General features: G+C 40.3%; 1 protein-coding gene across 4 annotated transcripts in view; it reads left to right on the forward strand.

Moving 5' to 3' along the window:
- The first annotated feature begins 434 nt into the window (after positions 1 to 434).
- POLR3B (RNA polymerase III subunit B) overlaps positions 435 to 24,459 on the forward strand; it is a 115,995-nt gene continuing 91,970 nt past the window's right edge. For 2 of the 4 annotated variants that reach the window (XM_086401143.1, XM_086401145.1), the window contains exons 1-10: positions 437 to 712; positions 4,301 to 4,333; positions 5,531 to 5,622; positions 6,522 to 6,578; positions 6,663 to 6,727; positions 12,667 to 12,742; positions 14,570 to 14,670; positions 15,930 to 16,021; positions 17,994 to 18,111; positions 19,597 to 19,705. In XM_086401143.1, coding sequence (XP_086257269.1) covers positions 4,306 to 4,333; positions 5,531 to 5,622; positions 6,522 to 6,578; positions 6,663 to 6,727; positions 12,667 to 12,742; positions 14,570 to 14,670; positions 15,930 to 16,021; positions 17,994 to 18,111; positions 19,597 to 19,705 — 738 coding nt within the window. In that variant the 5' untranslated portion in view covers positions 437 to 712; positions 4,301 to 4,305. Of the gene's footprint in view, positions 713 to 4,300; positions 4,334 to 5,530; positions 5,623 to 6,521; positions 6,579 to 6,662; positions 6,728 to 12,666; positions 12,743 to 14,569; positions 14,671 to 15,929; positions 16,022 to 17,993; positions 18,112 to 19,596; positions 19,706 to 24,459 lie in introns of all 4 variants that reach the window. The other 2 variants (XM_086401144.1, XM_086401146.1) reach the window with 2 other exon arrangements.

A 24,459-nucleotide genomic window follows, 5' to 3' on the forward strand; every position in this document is an offset into this window, starting at 1 on the left:
ACTGGGGGCTTCCCAGGCAGTACAGTGTTTAAAAAAAAAAAAAATTGTCAGTGCAAGAGAAGCAAGGGACAAGGGTTCCACCCCTGGGTCAGGAAGATCCCCTGGGAGAGTAAATGGCAACCTACTCTAGTATTCTTGGGGCTTCCCTGGTGGCTCAGACTGTAAAGAATCTGCCTGTAATGCCGGAGACCGGGAAGATCCTCTGGAGCCTAGGAAATCCCATGGACAGAAGAGCCTTGCGGGCTACGGTCCATAGGGTCACAAAGAGTCGACACGACTGAGCAAGTAACACTTTCTAGTATTCTTGCTAGGATAATGGAGTCTGGCGGGCTACAGTTCACGGGGTCCTAAAGAGTCGGACTGACTGAGATCGCAGGAACAACCTGCCTGGATTTCAGATTACCCACGCGAGACTTCCGATGGACACTAGAGGGCGCAGTTTCCCGGCTCCACCTCAGCCACATCCGGGTTCAACCGCAGGTTCCGACCGACAGCAGGCGGAACCTTTCTTCCTCCTATTAAGTTGTGCGGCGAACCCTTTAAGACACCACGCAGCGCTCTCCACCGGTACAGCGGATACCTTGACGCAAGGGAGGCGCACGTGAGTATTCTGCTTAGTGCCTGTTTCATCGTGAGTAGCATGGACCTGCTTGCGGAAGAGTTTGGGAACCTGACCCCGGAGCAGCTGGCTGCGCCGATCCCAACTGTAGAGGTGAGTGCAGGGCAAATGGTGAGCGGAAGGGGCCGTGATGCGTCCCCGAGAGGCGTTGCCCCGAGAGTCCTGGCCGTGGAGAGGGGCGGGCCGCGTCTTCCGCGCATGCTCAGGACTCAGCGCTGGCTCAGGGCTCAGCGGGTTCACTCCCTAGCCGGCTGCTGGACCCACGTGCAGTGGTTGAGCGGGGGGAGCTGGCAGGCGCCACGCTGGCCTAGCAGCCCCGCCCACGGCTCCGGGGTTGAACCCATTCTAGTGTACGTGTGTTGTCAGGGGAGGACTGACTCTTACCCACCTTGGGGGACGTATTGCTTGCTTTCTTATAAAGCAAGGTCCAGGGAGCTTAGGCTCCCACCGCTGGCTGTGGTGTTAAAACCAAATCTTCTGAATCCCAGGCTAGTAATTTCTCCTTTTCGCCGGGAACTCAAGTTGGGATTGCAAGAGTATTTTAAGTGCCCAGAAAATTTACTCCAAATTTTAAGTGTTTTCTCGGGGAGTACCCCTGTAGCTTTCATCAGCTTCTGAGAAGTTAAGGATAACTGTCCTACTCTGAGCTGCCTGATGAAGTTCAGCTGTTGATATAATTTTATTTTCTGGAAAGGTACATATAACTTCTCTGGGGCTCAGAATTTTAGTTGGCATCGGTTGGGGACATGGAGAAATAGTCAAGGGAGAGATTGACGTAGCGGGAAGAAGACACTTGAAACCTGGAGGCAAGGCCATCTGATATTTTTGAGAAATAAAAATAAATCCAGTAGTATCAGAGTGTGAAAAAGTAGAGGAGAGATTAAAGGTGACAGATAAAGGTCCTGGTTATGAAAGGTTTTGTTAGACATTTGAAGGAGGCCTTGGATGCTATTGACAGGTTAAACAGGAGAATGACTAACAAGATCAATGAATCAATTTCTTTATAATCATTCTGCAAATTACATTCTGAGGAATTACAGTCAGTCTATTAGATTCTGAGTGCCTTCGTACATGGTGATTTTCATCAGGCAATACTGGATTTTTAACTTCTTTTGTTTGTTTATTTTATATTGGAGTATAGTTGGTTTGAATTTTTAACTCTTGAACTGCTATTTAAAAGCCAGCATTTACTGAGCACTTATTATGCGCCAGCTCTGTTCAAACCTAATGAGCATTATGTTATTTAATCTTCTGAAGCAAGTAGTATTTTTGCCCCATTTTGCCAATGAAGATTTTTAAGACCCAGAGAAGTTAAGTAACTAACCCAGTGTGAGAAGGCCATTAAGTGACTGTTGGGGATTTTGGATTTCAGCAGTCAGACTCCAGAGCTCCTGACTTTAACTGTTGACTGAACTGCTTCTCCAGAGAGCTGCAGGATTTCTGTTTCTTCTCTGAATTTGCAAAGCCATGAAGGGACCAGTAACATATTTCCATTAAACATATTTAAAAATAAGAGTTCCTCTTCCTGACCCTCTGCATCCAGTCCACCATCCCATCTTAAGGGCCCCAACTACAAAATGTACTCAATTCTGACATTCCCACTGTTCTCCAAGTCAGCCACTGTCATCTCTTACTTCCTTGGCTTCTTACTTGTCCCATTCCAGTCTATTCTCTGCTCTGTCACCAGGGCCATCAGTTTAAACATGCAGATATGTTCACATTGCTCCATTGGTTAAAATTCTTGAATCTGCCCATTGCTCTCAGGGCAAAAAAAAATCTAGTCTTTACCATATTGTTAAGACTTTTCTCAATCTGGCCACTCTAGCTTGTTTCTCCTCACTTGCCCCCTCTCCACTCCAACTCCTCAAGCTCTTTCTACTCTCCTCATGTAGTCCGTTCTGGTCTGTCGTTCGTTCTTTGTAGATTTACATCAAGTAAAATGCAGAAGTACTTACTTAGTGTTCATTTACGTTAGTTTTTACAGGTATGTATACCCAAATAACTACCACCCCATACAGGATATAGAACATTTTCATCATTGTAGAAAGTGCCCTTTTCAGTCTAAGCCCTACACCACCATTTGATTTCTGTCATCATAGATTAGTTTTGCCAGACTCATTTCTTTTGTGTGTGTGTGTGTTGATGTTTGGTAGAAACCAATAAAATTCTGTAAAAGCAATTGTCCTTCAAGTAAAAAAAAATTTTTTTTTAAAAGATGACTTTTTTTTAAAGAGTAGTTTTAGGTTCAGAGCAAAATTGAGAGGAAGGTATAGAGATTTTCTATTTACACCTGCCCCCACTTACCTTTTCTTAAAAAATGTTTTTCCATTTTCCAGATGGCCTACCTCCCTCTCTGGCCACTCCTCGATCTCCTTTGCTCAGTGTGCTTTCTGCTGCTCCAAGTGTTGGAGTGTTTCTGATCTCACTTTGTGGAGCTCCTCTCCATCTACACTCCGTAGGTGGTCTTACCTGTTTCATGACTTCCACTGCCGTCTGTCTGCTGACTTTCCCTGACTTAGATCTCCAGGCCACTCTTCCCAAGTTCCAGACTCCTTTGTTGTCTATTTGGCATCTCCAACTGCATGTCTAATGGATATCTCAAACTTAACACGCCCCCAGCCAAACTCCTGGTCGCCCCTTCACACTAAACCTGCTTCCCCGGCAGCATCCCTGCCTCCTCGTCTCCAGAAATGGCAGCACTAAGGTGTCAGTCTCAATTCGTCTTTCTCAGATTCCTGCATCTCATCTACTGTCAAGTCCTGTTGACTCTGACTTCACATCGTGTTTTCCTAGGCGACAGTTTCTCACTTCCTGTATTGTTATCAGCCTAGAGTATTGCAGGGAACTCCTAAATGATCCCTCTGCTTCTAACCTTGTCTTTTCTCACCCCAGCAGCTGGAGTGATCCAGTTAAAATGGATCACATCATCTTGTCACTATTTTGCTCAAAACCTTCTAGCACTTCTCCGTTGCCCAAAGTCAAAAAATTTTACAGTTTCTTACAAGGTCTTACATGATCCTTGGGCTCTTACTCAGAAACTGTGTTTTCTTACTTTAGACCCAGTTCTAACCATTTGTCAGATTTCCCATGAACAGATCAGATACCATTCATGAAGAGTTGTGTCATGGTAGGCTGTTTACAACCCCAGGAAGGTGTGAAGAGCAGGCCTTAGAGTTGAACGTGGCAGTTTGCATCTGTTTAAATAGGTGAACACCAGGTGATATCTTTCTTCAGCCTGGGCTCTGGCCAGGCGCCAGTTGAGAAAAAAATAGGAGGGAGAAAGAACTCCCTTTGGGTTTAAACCAAACTCTCTGAAACTTACTAATACTTCGCCTTTCTCAAACTGGCAAACCCTGCTTACTCAGGAAGAGTCATGAGAATAAAATAAAGATGAAAAGTGCTTGGAATCTTGAGTCATCAAAAAGAGATTAAAGTATATTCTGTTTAAGAAATCTGTGGTTTATATATGCTTGTGTGTATGTATATGTTTGCATGTACATGTACAGTACATATACGATTTCCATAAAAAGGTTGCAATGTAAAAATTGTTCTTTTTGTTTCCACTTACTTTCTTTTGCTTACTGTGATAAAGTCAGTCACTTTTGGTACATTAAAATAACCTCATGAAAATATGTGATCACTGACACAGAGTTCTGATACTTTTATTGTTCTGATTCACAGGAAAAATGGCGGCTGCTTCCAGCATTTTTAAAGGTAATTAATATCTAATAACAGTTATTTTTCCAATCAAGAATCAAGAAATAAGCCTTTTTAAAATTAAATTTTTATCACCAACATTTTTTGACTTTGTACAACTGTGCACTTTTCTAAGTTTTAGAAATATGAGAAATTATAAGGCAGTAACCCTGTCCATAAAGTACTAGGTAGGGGATTGTAATCTAATTTTAGAGGTAGGAAGTAGTTTATGTTTTCACTTGGCATAGGAATAATACAAACCAAAGGGTACAAACCAAAGTGCTGCTGGCAGAAGATTGATGCCACAGGTGGTCAGAAAGGGCCTCCTAAAGGAGGTGAGACATAAACCACATCCTCAGAGGAGAGGAGGACTTCCCAGTTGGCTCAGTGGCCTGGCAGAGTGCAGTCCATGGGGTTGCAAAAGAGTCAGACACGACTTAGCAACTAAACAACAACAACAAGAGGAAAGGAATTACCTAACCTGAAAGGTAGGATGCGGGGAGCATGGCTTAATAAAGGTCCTCTAGAGGAGGATCCACAGGGTCTGTTGAAAACAGAGTCCAGTCTGCTTGGCTGGAGTGGATGAGTGGTTCGGACAAAGGAAGTACAGATTATAAGGTTCCTATTATTGAATTTCAGTTTTAAAGAGCTTATGCTAAATAGTAGCAGGTTCCACAATGAGAGACCACTTGACACCCAGTAGGATGGCTATAGTCAAGAAAGAAAGACAATAACAAGTGTTGATGGGGATGCGGAGCAATTGGAAGCCTCACACTCTACTGATGGAGATGCAGCCGCTTTGGAAAACAGCCTGGCAGTTCATCAGATGGTTGAACATATAGTTACTGTATGATCCTGCAATTCTACTCCTAGGCATTTACTCAAGAGGAACAAAAACATATGTCCATGCAAAACCTTGTACACAGATGTTCATAGCAGCATTATTTATAATAGCCAAAAATAGAAACAACTCGAATACCAACTGATGGATGGCTAAATGAAATATGATATATCCATACAATGCAATGTTTTTGGCAGTAGAAAGTGCCAATACAATGTGGATGAATCTTGAAGCATTATGCTCAGTGAAAGAATAGAGGGTTGAAAAATGAGTCAAGTTTTTTCCATCTTAGTTCTGTATTATTGGCAGAAGGGAGCATGCTGGCATATAAGGTTGGGAATTGTCAAGGCCAGATTTCTTACCCGTTTTTACAGTCCATGAGCTGCTGAAGAGTCTGGAAAGCATGTCTGTGAGAAATAGTGGAAGAGCCTCTTCAGCCTGGGAGAGAGGACGTAAAAGAGATACGGTAACTAAATGGACTGTGGTGGAGAAGACATTTTCTCCAGAAAAGACATTAAGCCCATAGCCGGGGAACTGCGGAGTGTTAGACTACAGATCATTATAAGAGTGAATTTTCCCCCCGACAATCTGGACTATTTCAAAATGGGATAGCTGCTTAGTAAGCCAGTGAGATCCCTCAAAAGAGGTGTAATTGAAGCAGAGGCCCTGTGATGCTTTCTGTTGGGTGTATTTTAAAAGTGTTGAACTAATTGTGTTTGAACATTAATGTAAAAAGTTGAACACGTTACAGTCCTTTTCAATCTTAAGACTTTGGAGTCTGTGTTTAGCATTTCAGGGTTTTTCATAGCAGCACACAGCACTGTCTGTGTAGCTGTACTGACTTTTGAGATGAAAGGCAGTCACTGGAGCTGATCTGTTCATAGATCCCTAGGATTCACCTTGCTTTCAATTTTAAATGCATTTATTTTTGGTTTCCTTAATAGAGATTCTTATTTTTCCCCCTCATTCTTCTGAAAGTGATATGAAAAACCAGATACGGGGAAATCATAAAATCGCTTACATAGGAGCAAGAAAAAAAGAAAAGAGGCATTGTTTGAGGGTTGGAGAGATGATGCTTGATTGCTATATTTTTTTCTTGGATTTTTTTTTTTTCTTGCCTCGGGAGTCATTAGGTATATATCTTGAATTCTAAACATCAGGTTGTTTTTCAGGGAGGAAAGTTTGAGGGTGTTCTAGTAAGATGGAGGAGAAATGGAATGAGGACATGAAAATAGAAAAGTTTTGCTAAGTAAAATTTATGGACTTTTTGTGGTCACTTTGGTTTTGGGAAAAATTTATAGATCAGGTAATCTCGTGTAATCTGCTATTTTGTTGCTAACCTGCTTTTATTTTTTATTCATTTAGGTGAAAGGTCTTGTGAAACAGCATATAGATTCCTTTAACTATTTCATTAATGTAGAGGTAAGCATCGGATCTTGGGAAAGGATATGATTACGAATGAACTGGAAGCTAGAGTCTTTCCTCATGTTACTCTTTCCATTGCAGATAAAGAAAATAATGAAAGCCAATGAAAAGGTTACTAGTGATGCTGACCCCATGTGGTACTTAAAGTAAGGAACCGACTACTCTTAGTTTGCTATTTTGATCATGTTTAACATTTTTGTGTGTTTATCTGACTTTTTTTTTAATGGTGATTGTAGTTGCTATCAAAATTCTTTTAATTCTCCTTTTTTGTTTTGAATAGGAAGATAATTATCAAATGTTCAATTTTTAATTGGTAAGCTAATGATAACAAGTAGTTATGAGTGAAAAGTTACTGAAACTTAGGTTTAAGCCTTTCTTAAAAACAATTTTAGACTTAAAGAATTACAAAAATAAGACAGAGTTCCCATGTTACCCTTCACCCAATTTATGCTGATGTTAACATCTTATGTAGTCATAGCACAATTAGCCACACTGGGAATTCAGCACTGATACTATACTGTGAACTAATCTTAGGTTTCCCACAAATGTCCTTTATCTGGTCCAGGATTCAATCCAGGACCTGCATTAGGTCCAGGTGGCATAGGTCTCCTTTGTCTTCTCCAACCTGTGGCAGTTCCTCAAGTTCTCTTAGGCTTGGTCTTTCACGTGACCTTGACATGTTTTTGACCTTGACACTTTTGAAGGATTCTGGTCAGTTGTGTTGTGAAAGGTCCTCAATTTGGGTGTGTGTGTGTTTTGCTCATGGCTACATTGGTTTATGCCTTTTTGGCCTCAGAAGTGATGCTTTGTGTCGCTCTCACTGCACCATATCAGGTGGTATAGGTGTCAGTCTGTTTTATTCTTGGTGATTTTAACTTTGTTCATTTGGTTAAGGTGGATCTTCCAGGTTTCTCCACAGTAAAGTTACTGTCTTTCCTTTAGTAATCAGTCGCGGTCTTACAGGGTGATCCTTTGAGACTGCAAGTGTCTTATTTGTCATACCATGTTACCCACTACTTTAGCATGCATTGGTGATTTTTACCTTTAAAAGTAATTACTTTGTTAAAAAATAAAATTAAATTAAAAAAAAAAGTAATTACTTTGGTGTTTATCTAGTGGCCAGTATATTTTTCTGTCATTCCTTTTACATTAATGTAAGATTTCTACTGTGAGAAGAGCTTTTTTCTTCCCCTCAGTTTCTTTCTATTCACTTCAGTTTAGTTCAGTTCAGTCGCTGTCATGTCTGACTCTTTGCAACCCCATGGACTGCAGCACGCCAGGCCTCCCTGTCCATCACCAGCTCCCGGAGTTTACTCAAACTGTTGTCCATTGAGTCAGTGAGGCCATCTAACCATCTCATCCTCTACTGTCCCCTTCTCCTCCCGCCTTCAATCTTTCCTAGCATCAGGGTCTTTTCAAATGAGTCAGTTCTTCACATCAGGTGGCCAAAGTATTGGAGTTTCAGCTTCAGCATCAGTCCTTCTAGTGTATAGTCAGGACCTGATTTCCTTTAGAATGGACTGGTTGAACCTCCTTGCACTCCAAGGGACTCTCAAGAGTCTTCTCCAATACCACATGACTACTGGAGAAACCATAGCTTTGACTAGACAGGCCTTTGTTGGCAAAGTAATGTCTCTGCTTTTTAATAAGCTGTCTAGGTTGGTTATAACTTTTCTTCCAAGGAGCAAGCGTCTTTTAATTTTATGGCTGTAGTCCCCATCTGCAGTGATTTTGAAGCCCAAAAAGATAAAATCTGTCACTGGTTCCATTGCTCTCCCATCTATTTGTCATTAAGTGATGGGACCAGACCTTTTAGAACTAACACCCAAAAAAGTTGTCCTTTACATTATAGGGGACTGGAATGCAAAAGTAGGAAGTCAAGAAACACCTGGAGTAACAGGCAAATTTGGCCTTGGAGTATGGAATGAAGCAGGGCAAAGGCTAATAGAGTTTTGCCAAGAGAACGCACTGGTCATAGCAAACACTGTCTTCCAACAACACAAGAGAAGACTCTACACATGGACATCACCAGATGGTCAACACCAAAATCAGATTGATTATATTCTTTGCAGCCAAAGTTGGAGAAGCTCTATACAGTCAGCAAAAACAAGACCGGGAGCTGACTGTGGCTCAGATCATGAACTCCTTATTGTCAAATTCAGACTTAAATTGAAGAAAGTAGGGAAAACCACTAGACCATTCAGGTATGACCCTTATGATTATACAGTGGAAGTGAGAAATGGATTTAAGGGACTAGACCTGATAGATAGAGTGCCTGATGAACTATGGACGGAAGTTTATGACATTGTACAGGAGACAGGGATCAAGACCATCCCCATGGAAAAGAAATGCAAAAAAGCAAAATGGCTGTCTGGGAGGCCTTACAAATAGCTGTGAAAAGAAGAGAAGCGAAAAGCAAAGGAGAAAAGGAAAGATATAAGCATCTGAATGCAGAGTTCCAAAGAATAGCGAGGAGAGGTAAGAAAGCCTTCCTCAGCGATTAATGCAAAGAAATAAAGGAAAACAACAGAATGGGAAAGACTAGAGAACTCTTCATGAAAATTAGAGGTACTAAGGGAACACTTCAGGCAAAGATGGGCTTGATAAAGGACAGAAATGGTATGGACCTAACAGAAGCAGAAGATATTAAGAAGAGATGGCAAGAATACACAGAACTGTACAGAAAGGATCTTCATGACCCAGATAATCACGATGCTGTGCAGGATCACTCACCTAGAGCCAGATATCCTGGAATGTGAAGTCAAGTGGGCCTTAGAAAGCATCACTAGGAACAAAGCTAGTGGAGGTGATGGAATTCCAGTTGAGCTATTTCAAATCCTAAAAGATGATGCTGTGAAAGTGCTGCACTCAATATGCCAGCACATTTGGAAAACTCAGCAGTGGCAACAGGACTGGAAAAGGTCAGCTTTCATTCCAATCCCAAAGAAAGGCAATGCCAAAGAATGCTCAAACTACTGCACAATTGCACTCATCTCACATGCTAGTAAAGTTATGCTCAAAATTCTCCAAGCCAGGCTTCAGCAATACATGAACCGTGAACCTCCAGATGTTCAAGCTGGTTTTAGAAAAGGCTGAGGAACCAGAGATCAAATTGCCAACATCTGCTGGATCATGGAAAAAGCAAGAGAGTTCCAGCAAAACGTCTACATCTGCTTTATTGACTATGCCAAAGCCTTTGACAGTGTGGATCATAATAAACTAGAAAATTCTGAAAGAGATGGGAATACCAGACCACCTGACCTGCCTCTGGAGAAACCTGTATGCAGGTCAGGAAGCAAGAGTTAGAACTGGACATGGAACAACAGACTGGTTCCAAAAAGGAAAAGGAGTACATCAAGGCTGTATATTGTCACCCTGTTTATTTAACTTCTATGCAGAGTACATCATGAGAAACGCTCGGCTGGAAGAAGCATAGCTGGAATCAAGATTTCCGGGAGAAATAATAACCTCAGATATGCAGATGACACCACCCTTAGGGCAGAAAGTGAAGAGGAACTGAAGAGCCTCTTGACGAAACTGAAAGAGGAGAGTGAAAAAGTTGGCTTAAAGCTCAACATTCAGAAAACGAAGATCATGGCATCTGGTCCCATCACTTCATGGGAAATAGATGGGGAAAGAGTGGAAACAGTGTCAGACTTTATTTTTTTGGGCTCCAAAATTACTGCGGATGGTGATTGCAGCCATGAAATTAAAAGACGCTTACTCCTTGGAAGCAAAGTTATGACCAACCTAGATAGCATATTAAAAAGCAAAGACATTACTTTGCCAACAAAGGTCCGTGTAGTCAAGACTGGTTTTTCCAGTGGTCATATATGGATGTGAGAGTTGGACTGTGAAGAAGGCTGAGCGCCGAAGAATTGATGGTTTTGAGCTGTGGTGTTGGAGAAGACTCTTGAGAGTCCCTTGGACTGCAAGGAGATCCAACCAGTCCATTCTGAAGGAGATCAGCCCTGGGATTTCTTTGGAAGGAATGATGCTAAAGCTGAAACTCCAATACTTTGGCCACCTCATGCGAAGAGCTGACTCATTGGAAGAGACCCTGATGCTGGGAGGGATTGGGGTAGGAGGAGAAGGGAACGACAGAGGATGAGATGGCTGGATGGCATCACCGACTCAATGGACATGAGTTTGAGTGAACTCCGGGAGTTGGTGATGGACAGGGAGGCCTGGCGTGCTGTGATTCATGGGGTTGCAGAGTTGGACACGACCGAGCGACTGAACTGAACTGAATTGATGGGACCAGCTGCCATGATTTTAGTTTTCTGAATGTTGTTTTAAGCCAGCTTTTTCACTCTCCTCTTTGACTTTCATCAAGAGGCTCTTTAGTTCTTCTTCACTTTCTGCCATAAGTGTGGTGTTATCTGCATATCTGAGGTTATTGATATTTCTCCTGGAAATCTTGATTACAGGTTGTGCTTCATTCAGCCCAGCGTTTCTCATGATGTATTCTGCATAGAAGTTAAATAAACAGGGTGACAATATACAGCCTTGATGTACTCCTTTTCCTTTTTGGAACCAGTCTGTTGTTCCATGTCCAGTTCTAACTCTTGCTTCCTGACCTGCATACAGGTTTCTCCAGAGGCAGGTCAGGTGGTCTGGTATTCCCATCTCTTTCAGAATTTTCTAGTTTATTATGATCCACATAGTCAAAGGCTTTGGCATAATCAATAAAGCAGACGTAGACATTTTGCTGGAACTCTCTTGCTTTTTCCATGATCCAGCGGATGTTGGCAATTTGATCTCTGGTTCCTCTGCCTTTTCTCAGAGGGATGTTCTCAGCTTGAACATCTGGAAATTCACAGTTCATGTATTGCTGAAGCCTGGCTTGGAGAATTTTGAGCATTACTTTACTAGCGTGTGAGATGAGTGCAATTGTGCAGTAGTTTGAGCATTCTTTGGCATTGCCTTTCTTTGGGATTGGAATGAAAGCTAACCTTTTCCAGTCCTGTTGCCACTGCTGAGTTTTCCAAATGTGCTGGCATATTGAGTGCAGCACTTTCACAGCATCATCTTTTAGGATTTGAAATAGCTCAACTGGAATTCCATCACCTCCACTAGCTTTGTTCACAATGATACTTCCTAAGGTTCTCTTGACTTAGCATTCCTGGATGTTTGACTCTAGGTGAGTGATCACAGCATCGTGATTATCTGGGTCATGAAGATCCTTTTTGTACAGTTCTTCTGTATATTCTTGCCATCTCTTCTTAATATCTTCTGCTTCTGTTAGGTCCATACCATTTCTGTCCTTTATCGAGCCCATCTTTGCCTGAAGTGTTCCCTTGGTATCTCTAATTTTGTTGAGGAGATCTCTAGTCTTTCCTATTCTATTATAATTTTATTTATATCAATATGAACTCATAGATAGTTATTTTATTATTTGCATCATAATCCAGTACTGTCATTATTTTATTTCTCAAATAATCCCAGATTTGACCATAGGAAGCTTCCATCGAGTTGACCTTTTAACATGCGCCTGTTTTGAGCACTCCTTTACTTTCTGTTACCATGAGATGTGGTTCATGTAGTATTTCCTTGTTCCAGCCTGGAATCAGTCATTTCTCCAAGCATCCTTAGTCTCCTCTTCTGGAGAGTAGTGTTTTAGACACCAAGATTTGGGTACTGAAGTCTCAGTATACAGAGCTATACTTATTGTTTATTCAGTCCTAGGATATACAGAAAGTAGTTTCAGAATCATGACTCTGTGAGAATAAAATTTCCTAATATTTGTATGTTGTCTTTCTTATAAGAATGGTAGCAAACTGTAGATACTCTTGCATTTGCTTTTTTCCTTAAGTATCATTTTAGGAAGCGATAATTTCAGTATTTTTGTAGAGATTTACCTTTTTTTTGTAAAAAAAAAAAGTCAGCTTGATGGTATTTCCTCTCCTTTGTAAACCATGTGTTCTATGACTTCAGGATCTCCAATTGTAATTTTTTAGTTTGCCATCCTCTGCAAGATAAACATTTGTCAAAAGTGTAATCTCATATTTGGAAGGAAAATAGCTTGATTGTTTATATGTTCTTTGAAGAAGTATAATTGATTCTGGAATAACTTGCCTTTCAGATATCTTAATATCTATGTCGGGCTCCCTGATGTTGAAGAAAGCTTCAACGTAACTAGACCAGTGTCCCCTCATGAGGTAATTACCAACCATAATTTAATTGGATTTGTTTGGCTTAATCGGAAGAGTCAGTGCCCTTAAAATATATTCTTAAAAAATGATTTAAAGATAGGGGAAAAATATATTCTCCGAAAAGGGAGAAGACAAAGAGTTCAAAGTAGTTCAAGAAGGCTGAGGCTGCAGCTGTCATGATAATTCCTCCTGACATTGAAGAAAACTCATGGGTGTTACTGCAGTTAGAGAAAGAGGACGCAAAGATTTCTTGGAGGGATTTTGACTCTTGGAGAGATGGAGAGCGTGGGAGAGCCAGGTGGGTGGGCAGTCGTGGGGCCCACAGTAAGACTTGGGGTGCAGGTACTGCAGGCTCTGCCATACAACTCTATTCCTATTGATAGCAGAGAGCATCCGAGGGGGACAGAAGGGTCCCTGAGGTCGTTTTGGGGTCCTGTCCAGTTTCATTCCCATTTGAAGGGATTGTTAATACCAAGAATATCTGCCTATCATGGGTATTACCTTAGATTTATTAAAAAAGAAAACAAGATAATATTTATATAGTACTCTGTACCAGCACCATTCTAAAATACATATTCATACTTTTAGGAATTAAAGTTACTCACATGACTGAGATACAGAAAGTTTATTTAAAACTTAATTGGTAGAGCCAGGATTTGAACACAGTCCAGAGTCCACACTAACCATCATGCCAGCCTACTTTCTGTCAGGCCTGAAGAAGGCTTGATCTAATTAAATAAATGGTGTAAGCAATGCTTACTGGTCAATAATAGGGCTTCACTGGTAGCTCAGATGGTAGAGAATCTGCCTACAATGTGGGAGACCTGGGTTTCCATCTCTGGGTTGGGAAGATCCCCTGGAGAAGGAAATGGCAACCCACTCCAGTGTTCTTGCATGGAGAATTTCATGGATAGAGGAACCTGGTGGGCTACAGTCCCTGGGGTCGTGAAGTATTGGACACAACTGAAGTGACTATTTTAAAACCCTAGGTACAATTAGGCTAGAAAAAAGTTTATATCTGTCTTTGGTTTAGTAAAAGCCCAAGAGAGGATTCAGCATCATGAATTATATGACTGGTGTTCAGAGGAATTCTCTTTTTGAGACCACAAGCCATCTGATGACCTTCAATATAATAGAGAAGTCTTCGGAAGATGCTGGTGTGTTTCCTGTGTCCGATCACGGCCCAGGCGAGGGCATCACTTAGTGAGTCATGGCCATGTAAAAGTAAAGCTTGCACCATCAATTCCAAAATTTCTGCAAGTGACTCAGAAGCTGTTAGAATGACGTGTTGAGTGATTTGTGCTCTGACATGCCACTTGCAAAGGAATTTTGTGATACAGTTTAGTTTATTTGAAGAAGACAAGGAGATACAGTTTAATTTTTTTAGTTTGTGTTTGTACACACTTCAGTTATGTGTGTGTGTTCAGTCTCTGAACTGGTTGTTAACTGTTTTGAGTAGGCCAGCCACATTGATGACTTTCCAAGGTCCCAGTTTGCAAAGAAGGATCTAACGGCTTCAGAGATGTGGAAGGAGACTGGTGATAACATCAGGTCAGGGAGTAGAGACTCAGTCCAGGATTTATTGTCCCATTTCTGGGCTGGCAGGGGCAGGGTTGCTGTGGCAATGTCTAGATCCGTGGGTGGCATTGTCCCCTCATGGAGAAGGTAAGGTCATAACTCCCAGGTCCCTTAAGGCAGCATGGGGGCAGCTGGGTACCGTGGAGGGGTCAGAGTCCAGCATGGACCTTATTCTGCTTGAGATTGGCTCTTCGAGGCTGTTGGGACCCATTCTTTCCCCAGAGGAGGAGCAGTGATTGTGTGATTCTCTTCCAGTGCCGATTGCGGGACATGACGTACTCCGCTCCCATCACAGTGGATATCGAGTACACCCGAGGCAGCCAGAGGATCATCCGTAATGCCTTACCCATTGGCAGGTGAGGCCTGACGCGGCCTGCATCGCGGCCCTGTGAGGTGACCCCCGAGCAGTGCTGACACACGCCTTGCCCCGTTCTCTCATCTGAAATGTGGGGGAATGGAGCCTCCTTCACCGGGTTGCTTTATGGGTCTGATGAGTCAGTGTATGTAAAACACGTGGAGCAGTGTTCATCACGTTGTTGTGTTTCAATTGTGAAGTTAAGGAAACTGCTTCCATTTCCTCCTATAACTGCAGGCTGTTAGGGAAGCACGAGGTAAGATAGCATTTCCTTCAACTCTCCTGGGCCAGTCTTCTTGGTGGATTTTTGCATATTTTGAGTTTTCTTGGAAGAATGAATGTTCATAGCAGTATATAGGGGAGAAGTTATTTGCCCAGGACAAGTTTGGAAATGATAGCACCAGCTGGCATTTTTGCTGTCTGCTTTTCCTAATTAGGGAAATGTATTGACTCTCCTGTAGAAATGGGCCAGATCCACAATATTGTGTGTTTACTAATGATGTTGGACTTTAAACATGACACAAATAATTGTCACTCAAGTGTTGCCCCTTGCCTCAAAAGAACTTAATAAACATGCATTTGTTTATTATTAAGCCAAGAGCTCAATAAACATCCATTTGTTCATCAAATATGCACCAGCTACATGTTACTGTCATGTGCTGTGCTGGTACCTCTATCAGGTAAATAGAAGATACTTAAGACGTTGCTCACTTGGCTACATTCTCCTCATTCTTCACTTAGAAAAAGAAATAGGGATATTAAAAAAAATATTAATCTTTGTTTTAGCACAACTGTTTATCAGTGTTAAAAGAGAAGAAGTTCTCTCTTATAAATGGACCATACTTGTGTCCAGTTAAATCTTAGTTCTTTTTTCCAATTGCCTGGTTAGTTCTGAGAGTCTCTGGTTCCTTACACTTTGATTCATAGTGCTATTTCTACGTGACTAAGGCAAGTCACTTTGTTTTCCACGAATGAAGACTTGCTGCCATTTGTTGACTGTCACTCAGGCTTGTCTGCAAAGTTGGAGGGAACCATGGATTTGGGTTTTTGGTATCTGTACCAGAAAAACAGTGTACCTGAGGACATAACTTCGTTTCGCTCAGCTCTCTCCCACAATACCATCCCTCTGCCTTTCCTCACATGTCTGACAGGAATGCAGACCCCTCAATGGTGTGTGCACTGGCCAGCTTGTGTTCTGTTCAGCCTTTTTTCCAGTGACCATTTGAATATGATATTTTCTTTTTGTTTTATTTTAAACAGAATGCCCATAATGCTACGTAGTTCAAACTGTGTTCTTACAGGAAAAACACCAGCAGAATTTGCTAAACTAAATGAATGTCCTTTAGATCCAGGTAGGTGTGATTTCTTAGATTTCCCCTCCACTTCTTTTTTTGTTGTTGTTGTTTTTGCTTTTGTTTTACTCTTGCTGTTGATTTAGCATTTTTTTCTCAGAAACAAGATCAGCTTTTCTTCTTTTAGTGAATTAGGATAAAATTTTGTATGCAAAACATACAGCAGTTTGGTTCCAACTTTATTCTGTTGGTCTGTATTTTTAAAGGTATGTTGTTTCCTCTTTTATTTCAGGCTCAAAACTTTAATACTTCAGTTCAGTTCAGTTCAGTCGCTCAGTCGTGTCCGACTCTTTGTGATCCCATGAACCGCAGCATGCCAGGCCTCCCTGTCCATCACCAACTCCTGGAGTTCACCCAAACTCATGTCAATTGAGTCCGTGATGTCATCTAACCATCTCATCCTCTGTCGTCCCCTTCTCCTCCTGTTCTCAATCTTTCCCAACATCAGGATCTTTTCAAATGAGCCAGCTCTTTGCATCAGGTGGCCAAAATATTGGAGTTTCAGCTTCAACATCAGTCCTTCCAATGAACACCCAGGATGTTCTGGTTTATTGCTATGGTTTATCAGGCTGTCTCTTTGCTCGATCGTGTTTTTTGGTATGCTTAAAAATTCAAGAATAATCTCACTAAGTTTTTTGTCTGTCTCATCTGAAAAGACACAAGTAGCTCACTTCCGGCTGTTTTGAATGCCATATCTGGGCAAAAAATGAGTCTGTTTAAATTTTTTTAAGTTATATTTTCATACTTATTTCTAGGCAGTTTTTTTTTAAGCTTCGTGCTTAGCAGTTTACAGAATGTTCTTTTAATTCCTTAATTCATGTTTCACTTTGATTTAGTTCATGGTTAATCTAGTTCCTTTATAGTTGCATATATTGCATCCCTGATAGCTCAGTTGGTAAAGAATCTGCCTGCAATGCAGGAGACCCTGGTTCAATTCCTGGGTTGGGAAGATTCACTGGGGAGGGGGTAGGCCACCCACTCCAGTATTCTTGGGCTTCCCATGTGGCTCAGCTGGTAAAGAATCTGCCTGCAATGCAGGAGACCTGGGTTCGATCTCTGGGTTGGGAAGATCCTCTGGAGAAGGGAAAGACTACCCACTCCAATATTCTGGCCTGGAGAATTCCATGGACTGTATAGACCATGGGGTCACAAAAAGTCGGACACGACTGAGCGACTTATGTAGAATCTGAGAAGGTTTTGGAAAGAGGATAACACAGAATGTGGCTTTACTAGAGCAGTAATAAGATGTTCCATAAGTCAAATATATTGCCTTGTTTTTGCTTATATTCTGAAGGTAAAACAGTCTCACTTTATCCCATTCTGAATTGTGTGCAGAAAAGCTTAACAATGTTTTATGAGTTTTGTCAAGTATAGAATATATTTTGGAAACCTGATCTTAATCTGCCATTGTCAATGATTTGTTAGAAAACTTGAGCGAATTTTAATTTATATTGAAGATTGTCAGTTATTTCTATGCTTATAAAATCTGAAGACTAATTTATTTGGCTTTTTTTTTCATTCACTTCTCATATGTCAAGTCCTGATGATCCATAGACCAATAAGATGCATTCCTTGTCCTCCAGAAATTTATCTTGTGGCTCATTTGTTTAAATCATGTGCTAAGACTGTTAACAATTTGTATAACAATATTGACAAACCCCTTTAAATTAAGGAAATGGCAGCCTACTCCAGTATTCTTGTCTGGAGAATTCCATGGACAGAGGAGCCTGACAGGCTACAGTCCATGGGGTCGCAAAGAGTCAGACACGACTGGACTACTATCTCTCAGCACCATAAGGTCATGGTGTTGAGTTGGCTGATAAGTTCATTTGGATTTTCCTGTAAGATGTTATAGAAAAATACAAATTAACCTTTTGGCCAACCCAATAGAAAGACTAGGAGCTCGCTGCCATTGCTCAGTCATGCTGTTGGAAGAATGGCTGGTGATGCTTTTCTTGTTTCCCTCTGGCAGGGGGCTACTTCATCGTTAAAGGAGTAGAAAAAGTTATTCTTATCCAAGAGCAACTGTCTAAGAACAGGATCATTGTGGAGGCCGACAGAAAAGGGACTGTGGGTGCTTCAGTTACCAGGTATGGATGGCAGAGTTGGTGTTCTTACGAAATATTGATCATCCCATTGGTGTCAGATGGCGATCACTGAATACAGAAGTAGCCCCTTATTTCTCTTCTATAACAGGGAGTGTGATATTTAAACTAAACTATTTAGCATTCAGTTGATTGTGTACATCTGTGTCAGAGAGTACTGATTTAAAATTTTTGGTGATGAAAAGTGTGAGACATTGTTCAAAAGGCCATTAGTTATTTTATCCAAGTTCAACTTGGCTCCAGTCCATAGGGTCGCAAAGAGTTGGACACTGAGTGACTTATACACATTAAAGGAACATTAAAGCATTAAAGGAACTTTTAAAAAAAGTTAACAAACAGTTCTGGGAATAAAAAATACGTGGCATGGTTAAGATGTCAGTATGGAATAGACTTTCTCTTCTGATGACTTATAATGAACTGCTCAGCTTAGAGTTTCTGAATTTTTCTTTCTGGTGAAGAGGCAGCTAACAGTAGTGCGCATTTGTTGAGCAGTTAGTAGGAGCCAGAGCGTGTATTAGGTGCGTTATATATATTTGTCACCTCTGCCCTCCAACATAAGTGCTGTTATTTTTAGGTGAGTAACAGGCCTTGCTCGCAGCGTGACATTGACCAGTAGAGGAAGCCAGCATTTGGATCAAGATGTAATAATTCTGCAACCCACATCTTCCTGTTGTATGCAGCTTTTGAAGCCAGGGCAATCAGGATTTGAATCCCACAGTTGTTTACTAGCCATGAGGCACTTGGGGGCGAAGTTACAATATTTAACTTCTCTAAGCCTTGGTTTCTTTCATACATGATTTAGGGACAACACTGCAAAATAAGTGTTAGTATGTAGGAGATTAGAGCTAATGTTCATAGAGTGAATAACAGTGCACAGTATGTAATAGGTGATCAGTGTGTGTTATTATTGTGGTGGATGAAAGCTGGGAAATATTTTTAGATCCATCAGGAAAGTTTCAGCTAACTGAGCTATGAATAGGAGATTCCTTAGTTTCTTTTGGCTTCACTGTATACCAAAACTGTAGGATGTTTTATTGGATTCTTATTTTAAAAATTCATGGTGTTCATTCATTTCCTTGTGGTTTTCCCATTGTGGGGTAGGCTCATTTTAAAGTTTTTCTTTTCAAACATATAAAATTGATCAGAAATATATCCCATATTAGAACAAAGCAGTTCAGGTAGAATCAAAGTGAAGGAGGTTAAAATGAATTGGTGATTGTTGCTTATTCACCCACAGAACTTCTGTCATAATCTCACAGCTAAAGAAACAATTCTAGTGTTCTAAAGTGTTTGTGGAAGTGGCAGAAGAGGCTGGAGAGGACTTGTGTGTCTTTAAAAGGTACCTGTTTAGAAGGACCTTACTGATCGTTGCTGATCACTGGAATCTTACTGATTGGTAGTTATTGCTTTTGCATGTTACTAGTTTGAAACTAGGTGGGATGTAGTTTAACCAACTGTGTTTTCTTACAGCTCTACTCATGAGAAAAAAAGCAGAACCAATATGGCTGTGAAACAAGGACGGTTTTATTTGAGACATAATACTTTGTCAGAAGATATACCCATTGTCATCATATTTAAGGTGAGTCTGCAAGTATCGTTTGAAAATTATAAAGAATTATTTTATACTTTTATATATAGGTTAGAAAAATTGAGCCTGCAAATATCTTCTGAAAATTATAAATTTTTTATGGTTTATTTTCATATATAGGTAGAAAATTGAGCACAAGGAGTTCTAGGAATGTAAAGATTTGTGACATAGAGAAATTGTCAGGCGTGTAATATAAATTGAAAGCTAGTGAGGCTGGGGTTCAGGTATTTTTAAAAGTAGTGATCTATTCTTTAAAATGGAAACACCATAAGGAATTCCAAAGATACAAAAGGGTGAATAGTGATGAGTAGGCTTCTCCCCCACCTGGACCTAAAAACGTGGTTGTCCTGCCCAGCAACACTGGTTTCTGGTGCGTCCCTCTAGAGCTAGTCTGTGCGTGTACAGCACCTGAGTATGTTGTAGGTTTCTTTTATGTTTTGTTTTTCACTTACATTGGAGAAGGAAATGGCAACCCACTCCAGTACTCTTGCCTGGAAAATCCCATGGACAGAGGAGCCTGGTAGGCTACAGTTCCACGGGGTTACAAAGAGTTGGACACGAGTGAGCGATTTCACTTTCTTTCACTTGCACTTACATAAACTGCACCCTATTTTGCACTTAGCTTGTTTTCTTTTTTGTAACTTACATCTTGAAGATAGAGTTTTATTAGTTCATATACAGTTACTGTTTTTTTTTTTAATGGTTCCATTTATAGGTGTACCGTAATTTATTTAACTATTGTCTCATCAGTGGACACACAGCTCTTGCTATTTCAAAGCTGCTGTAATATTTTATACAGGGCAAGGATATCTGCAGGCTAAGTTTCTAGAAGTGTAATTTTCTAGGTCACAGAGGATGATCTGAGTCTTTTGTTCTTTTTTATGGACTTTGGGATCCCTGTGAATTTTTTCATAGATAATGAATCTTTAAGCTAAATCTGATTTTTAAAATCTTCTTTGTGAATTGTTGACTTAGAACCCAAAAGACATTTTCCTGTAGAAATAATGTTTAAGTGGTATTTACTGTTCAGTCACTCAATTGTGTCCAACTCTGCAACCCTATGGATGCAGCACGGCAGGCTTCCCTGTCCGGCACCATCTCCTGGAGCTTGCTCAAACTCATGTCCGCTGTGAATTTTTAAATTTACTTCTTATTGCCTTTCTTTGAAGTTTATGTTATTTGTAATTATAATTTTTGTAAAAGACAAAGTAATTCTGTCTTTACTTGAAGGGAATCCCACATTGCCCAACGCAGTATCTTGTGTACAGAGTGAGGTTTAGTGGATAAATTTTACCTATGTGAAATTACATCTCCAGCAGAGGGCAGTATGTTACCATGCACGAGAAGGACTTTTATGGGCAATTTCAGAGCTTTATAAAGATGTGTAGGACTGCTTTCCCTAGACCAGAAATTATAAATTAATTATAATGCAGATACTGTTATGTCACTCATATGGAAAATGGGTCATTAGACACATGCATGCATTAAAACCAGAACACTTCTAAATACTAGGCGACTTCACTTTCACTTTTCACTTGCATGTATTGGAGAAGGAAATGGCAACCCACTCCAGTGTTCTTGCCTGGAGGATCCCAGGAATGGCGGACCCTGGTGGGCTGCTGTCTGTGGGGTCGCACAGAGTCGGACACGACTGAAGCGACTTAGCAGCAGCAGGTGACAAAAGTTTGATAAGACAGTTTTTTCTGTCAAATTTAATATTATGTTGTAAATGTATACATATTCATAGCTGACTTAAATCCTTTCTAGAATGGGGCTGTAACTTAATAATGTGCATTTTTATGCAGCCAGTAGTTGAGATTTCCAGCTTCTCCGTTTCTGATTGTAAAATAGTCCTTACATTGAATTGAGAAAGTCACTAAAAAGTGTAACAACGTTGGATAAAGTTTTTTAAGACCTTTTTTCCTTTGCTTTTGAAATATACACATTGATTTTATTTTACTTTTTTCAGTTAGCAATGAATTTTGAGTAACTTTCCTCATCTATAAATAAAATCCACATCATTATTTTTACTAGGTATTCTATGGAATTCATGTATATAATATCTATTTAAGCAAATTCCTATAGTGGGACATGTAGGTGTCTTTTTTCCCTAAATTTTCACTCTTATGCACAGTGCTGGGCATCTTTATATATACATGTTTGTGTGTATTGCTGATTATTTTGTAAGACTTAATTCCTGGGAGTGGGATTATATATTTTTTAAAACACTTACACGTTGTTTAATTTTCCCCCTAAATGTATTCATTACATTTTAATCAGCTGTGTATACTAACTAAAATAAATATTTGAAAATTTTTAGGTCAAATGAATACATTGGTCACACATAGTCACTTTTTTTGGGTCTCTCACTATAGAGTTGCTTTAATGAACTTGCTTATTAACCACAGTTAAGACCTTCCCATTTGGGAGGCAGCATAGAATGAATATTGGATGTCTTACCATCAGGCAGATCCAGGTTGATTTCCAGTCTCTTCACTTACTAGTCTGTGTGGCCTTGGATAGATTTCCCAGTCTTCCTGAGTCTTGGATAACTCATCTAAAGTGAGCATTTTACCTAAGTAGGGGGGCGGGGGAAGTTTCTTTGAAGAGCAAATGAGATAATATATTTTTTGCAAAGTAGACTGCATAGAAAGACAATGCTATTTCTTTTTAGTGAGTCTTCTTTACACATTTAACGTCAGAAGCCCGGGAAAATAAAGTAGGCTACCAGAGAAATCACATCATTTCTCTTTTTGTGTTGTGTGGCCCTAACACAGACCTTGACAGTCATTAGGACTTGATGGTTGTTGATTGTAGCCAACAATTGGCTAAAAGTGACAGAAGCAGCAGGGTTTCCAGACTCCATGCTGAGTCTGAATATGACGGATAAAGCTTTTAAGACCTAGATCAGCCTTATTTATGGACTTGAATTACAACAAAGGTTCTCCTGCCCATGAATCTTCCCCACTTTTATTTTTTGTACCCCTCAGTATTCAGCAATTGTGCTGTGACGGCATCTGCAGCCTGAAGATTTTTATGGAAAAAGAGGACAGATATCAAGGGGGCTGGGCATTGCATAATTTTGAAATTTTTGGTCTTTAAAGAGAAAAAAATTAGAGTTCAAGTGAGTGAATGCAGTTCTTTTGTTATCTGCATGGACTGCTTCTGGTAATGATAGGTTGACTTCTGTCTAAAGAAAAATCTCTGGCTTCTGAATGTTAGATATTTTAAGAACTTAACCCTTTTCCCTTCTTCACATAATATGTTGCAACGTATCACCATTAGCTTGTGTATCATTCTCTTTTGCTTATTAGTATTCTTCTTTCTGTCTCTAAAAATCACACTTTTAGTCACACTGAGTGGATATCCAAGGAGAAGACTTCCTGCCACTTTTTAAAGAGCACGTCCCCTTATTTTTGTTCTTTTTGCTGATTGCCAGACTGGGTGACCTTCCGTGGGAATGTATTATCTCTGCTATTTTTTCATGCGGTTATTAAATAGCCTTCACTTTTGACTTATTCGTTAGGTGAAATGATTTCAGATATCTGGAGTACGGAGTTCCATATAAAGCTGGTTTTCAGATGTCTAAATTATGTCTGTAGAGCAAAATGGTTGGGCATTTTGCTGTCGTTTCCATAGCAGTATGTCATTTATTTGTAGCTGTGACTTCTGAAGGCTAAATAGTCATAAAGTCACTTCCGTCTTTGGAGCTGGAGCGTTATTGATGACAACCTGACTGAGTTATCACCCCGTGTTTCAGTGATCTGATATAGGAAGAGTTTAGGGCTTTTAGAGCTAAGCTTTGGCACAGATCATTCTTCTGCATATAGGGTGTCATTTACTGTGTGACGTATCTCTGGCATATCTTTGTTTCATAGCGGAAAAATATTTGGAAGGCCTAAGCAGTCTGTTTAGATTCATGTTAGGCCGCTCGAGAGTTTTGTGCAATTAAAGACTTGCTCCTTAGATCAGCATCAGGGCAACTTGAAGTGGCAGCTTCAAGGGAAGACTCTTTCGTTATTATTAAACACCAAAAGAGACAATCAAGAACACTGTCTTTTTTTGCTTGGAGATTACTGAGCTAAAAAGTATTAAGGTGACATACGGACCTTCATGTGGTTTAGGTGTTGTCTTGCCGAACGAAAGGGGGCTGACCCAGAATGCATCTGCCGTTTCAGCTCTAGGATTCTGTTTGTTTCAGCGAGGTCTTTTCCTGCTGTATTGTTTTGCCTCCTTGGTTTGGCACCTGTTCTACACAGATCTTATCTCCTTTAGTGGTTTTTTTTGTTTGTTTGTTTTCTTTAGTGTTGGGGCTTTCCCTGAGAAGTGAGACTCCTTAGTTACAAAGTTTTATGTTCGAGATTTTAGAGAAAGATGACTGCAAACTATTGCCTTAGTGTTGTTTTTGTAAAAATATGTTAGTTCCATTGAAACCCATTATTTTGAGAGATTGACAGGTAAAAATTAACTTACATTCTAACTGGCTTTTCACAGAGAAGAACTGTCGTCTGTTATTTCTGAGTGGCTCCTTGGCAGACCACAAGGGATAGATGGTACTAGATAGATGCCATCACCATCAGAGTAAATGCAGCTCTGTGTTTGGTTAAAGGATAATCTAGGGTTGTTCTTTTTTTTAAATTAGAGCTGATAATTTTTTAGGATTGCTCTTCTTTAATCCATGAAAGACTAAACGTTTGTGTGTTTTTCTTTTTTTGACTGTGCTAGGTCTTCATGGAGGCACACAG

The sequence above is a fragment of the Bos grunniens genome, chromosome 5 (assembly GCF_055505025.1).
Source record: "Bos grunniens cultivar Pamir isolate PY7600 chromosome 5, Bosgru_T2T1.0, whole genome shotgun sequence".
NCBI classification, from domain to species: Eukaryota; Metazoa; Chordata; class Mammalia; order Artiodactyla; family Bovidae; genus Bos; species Bos grunniens.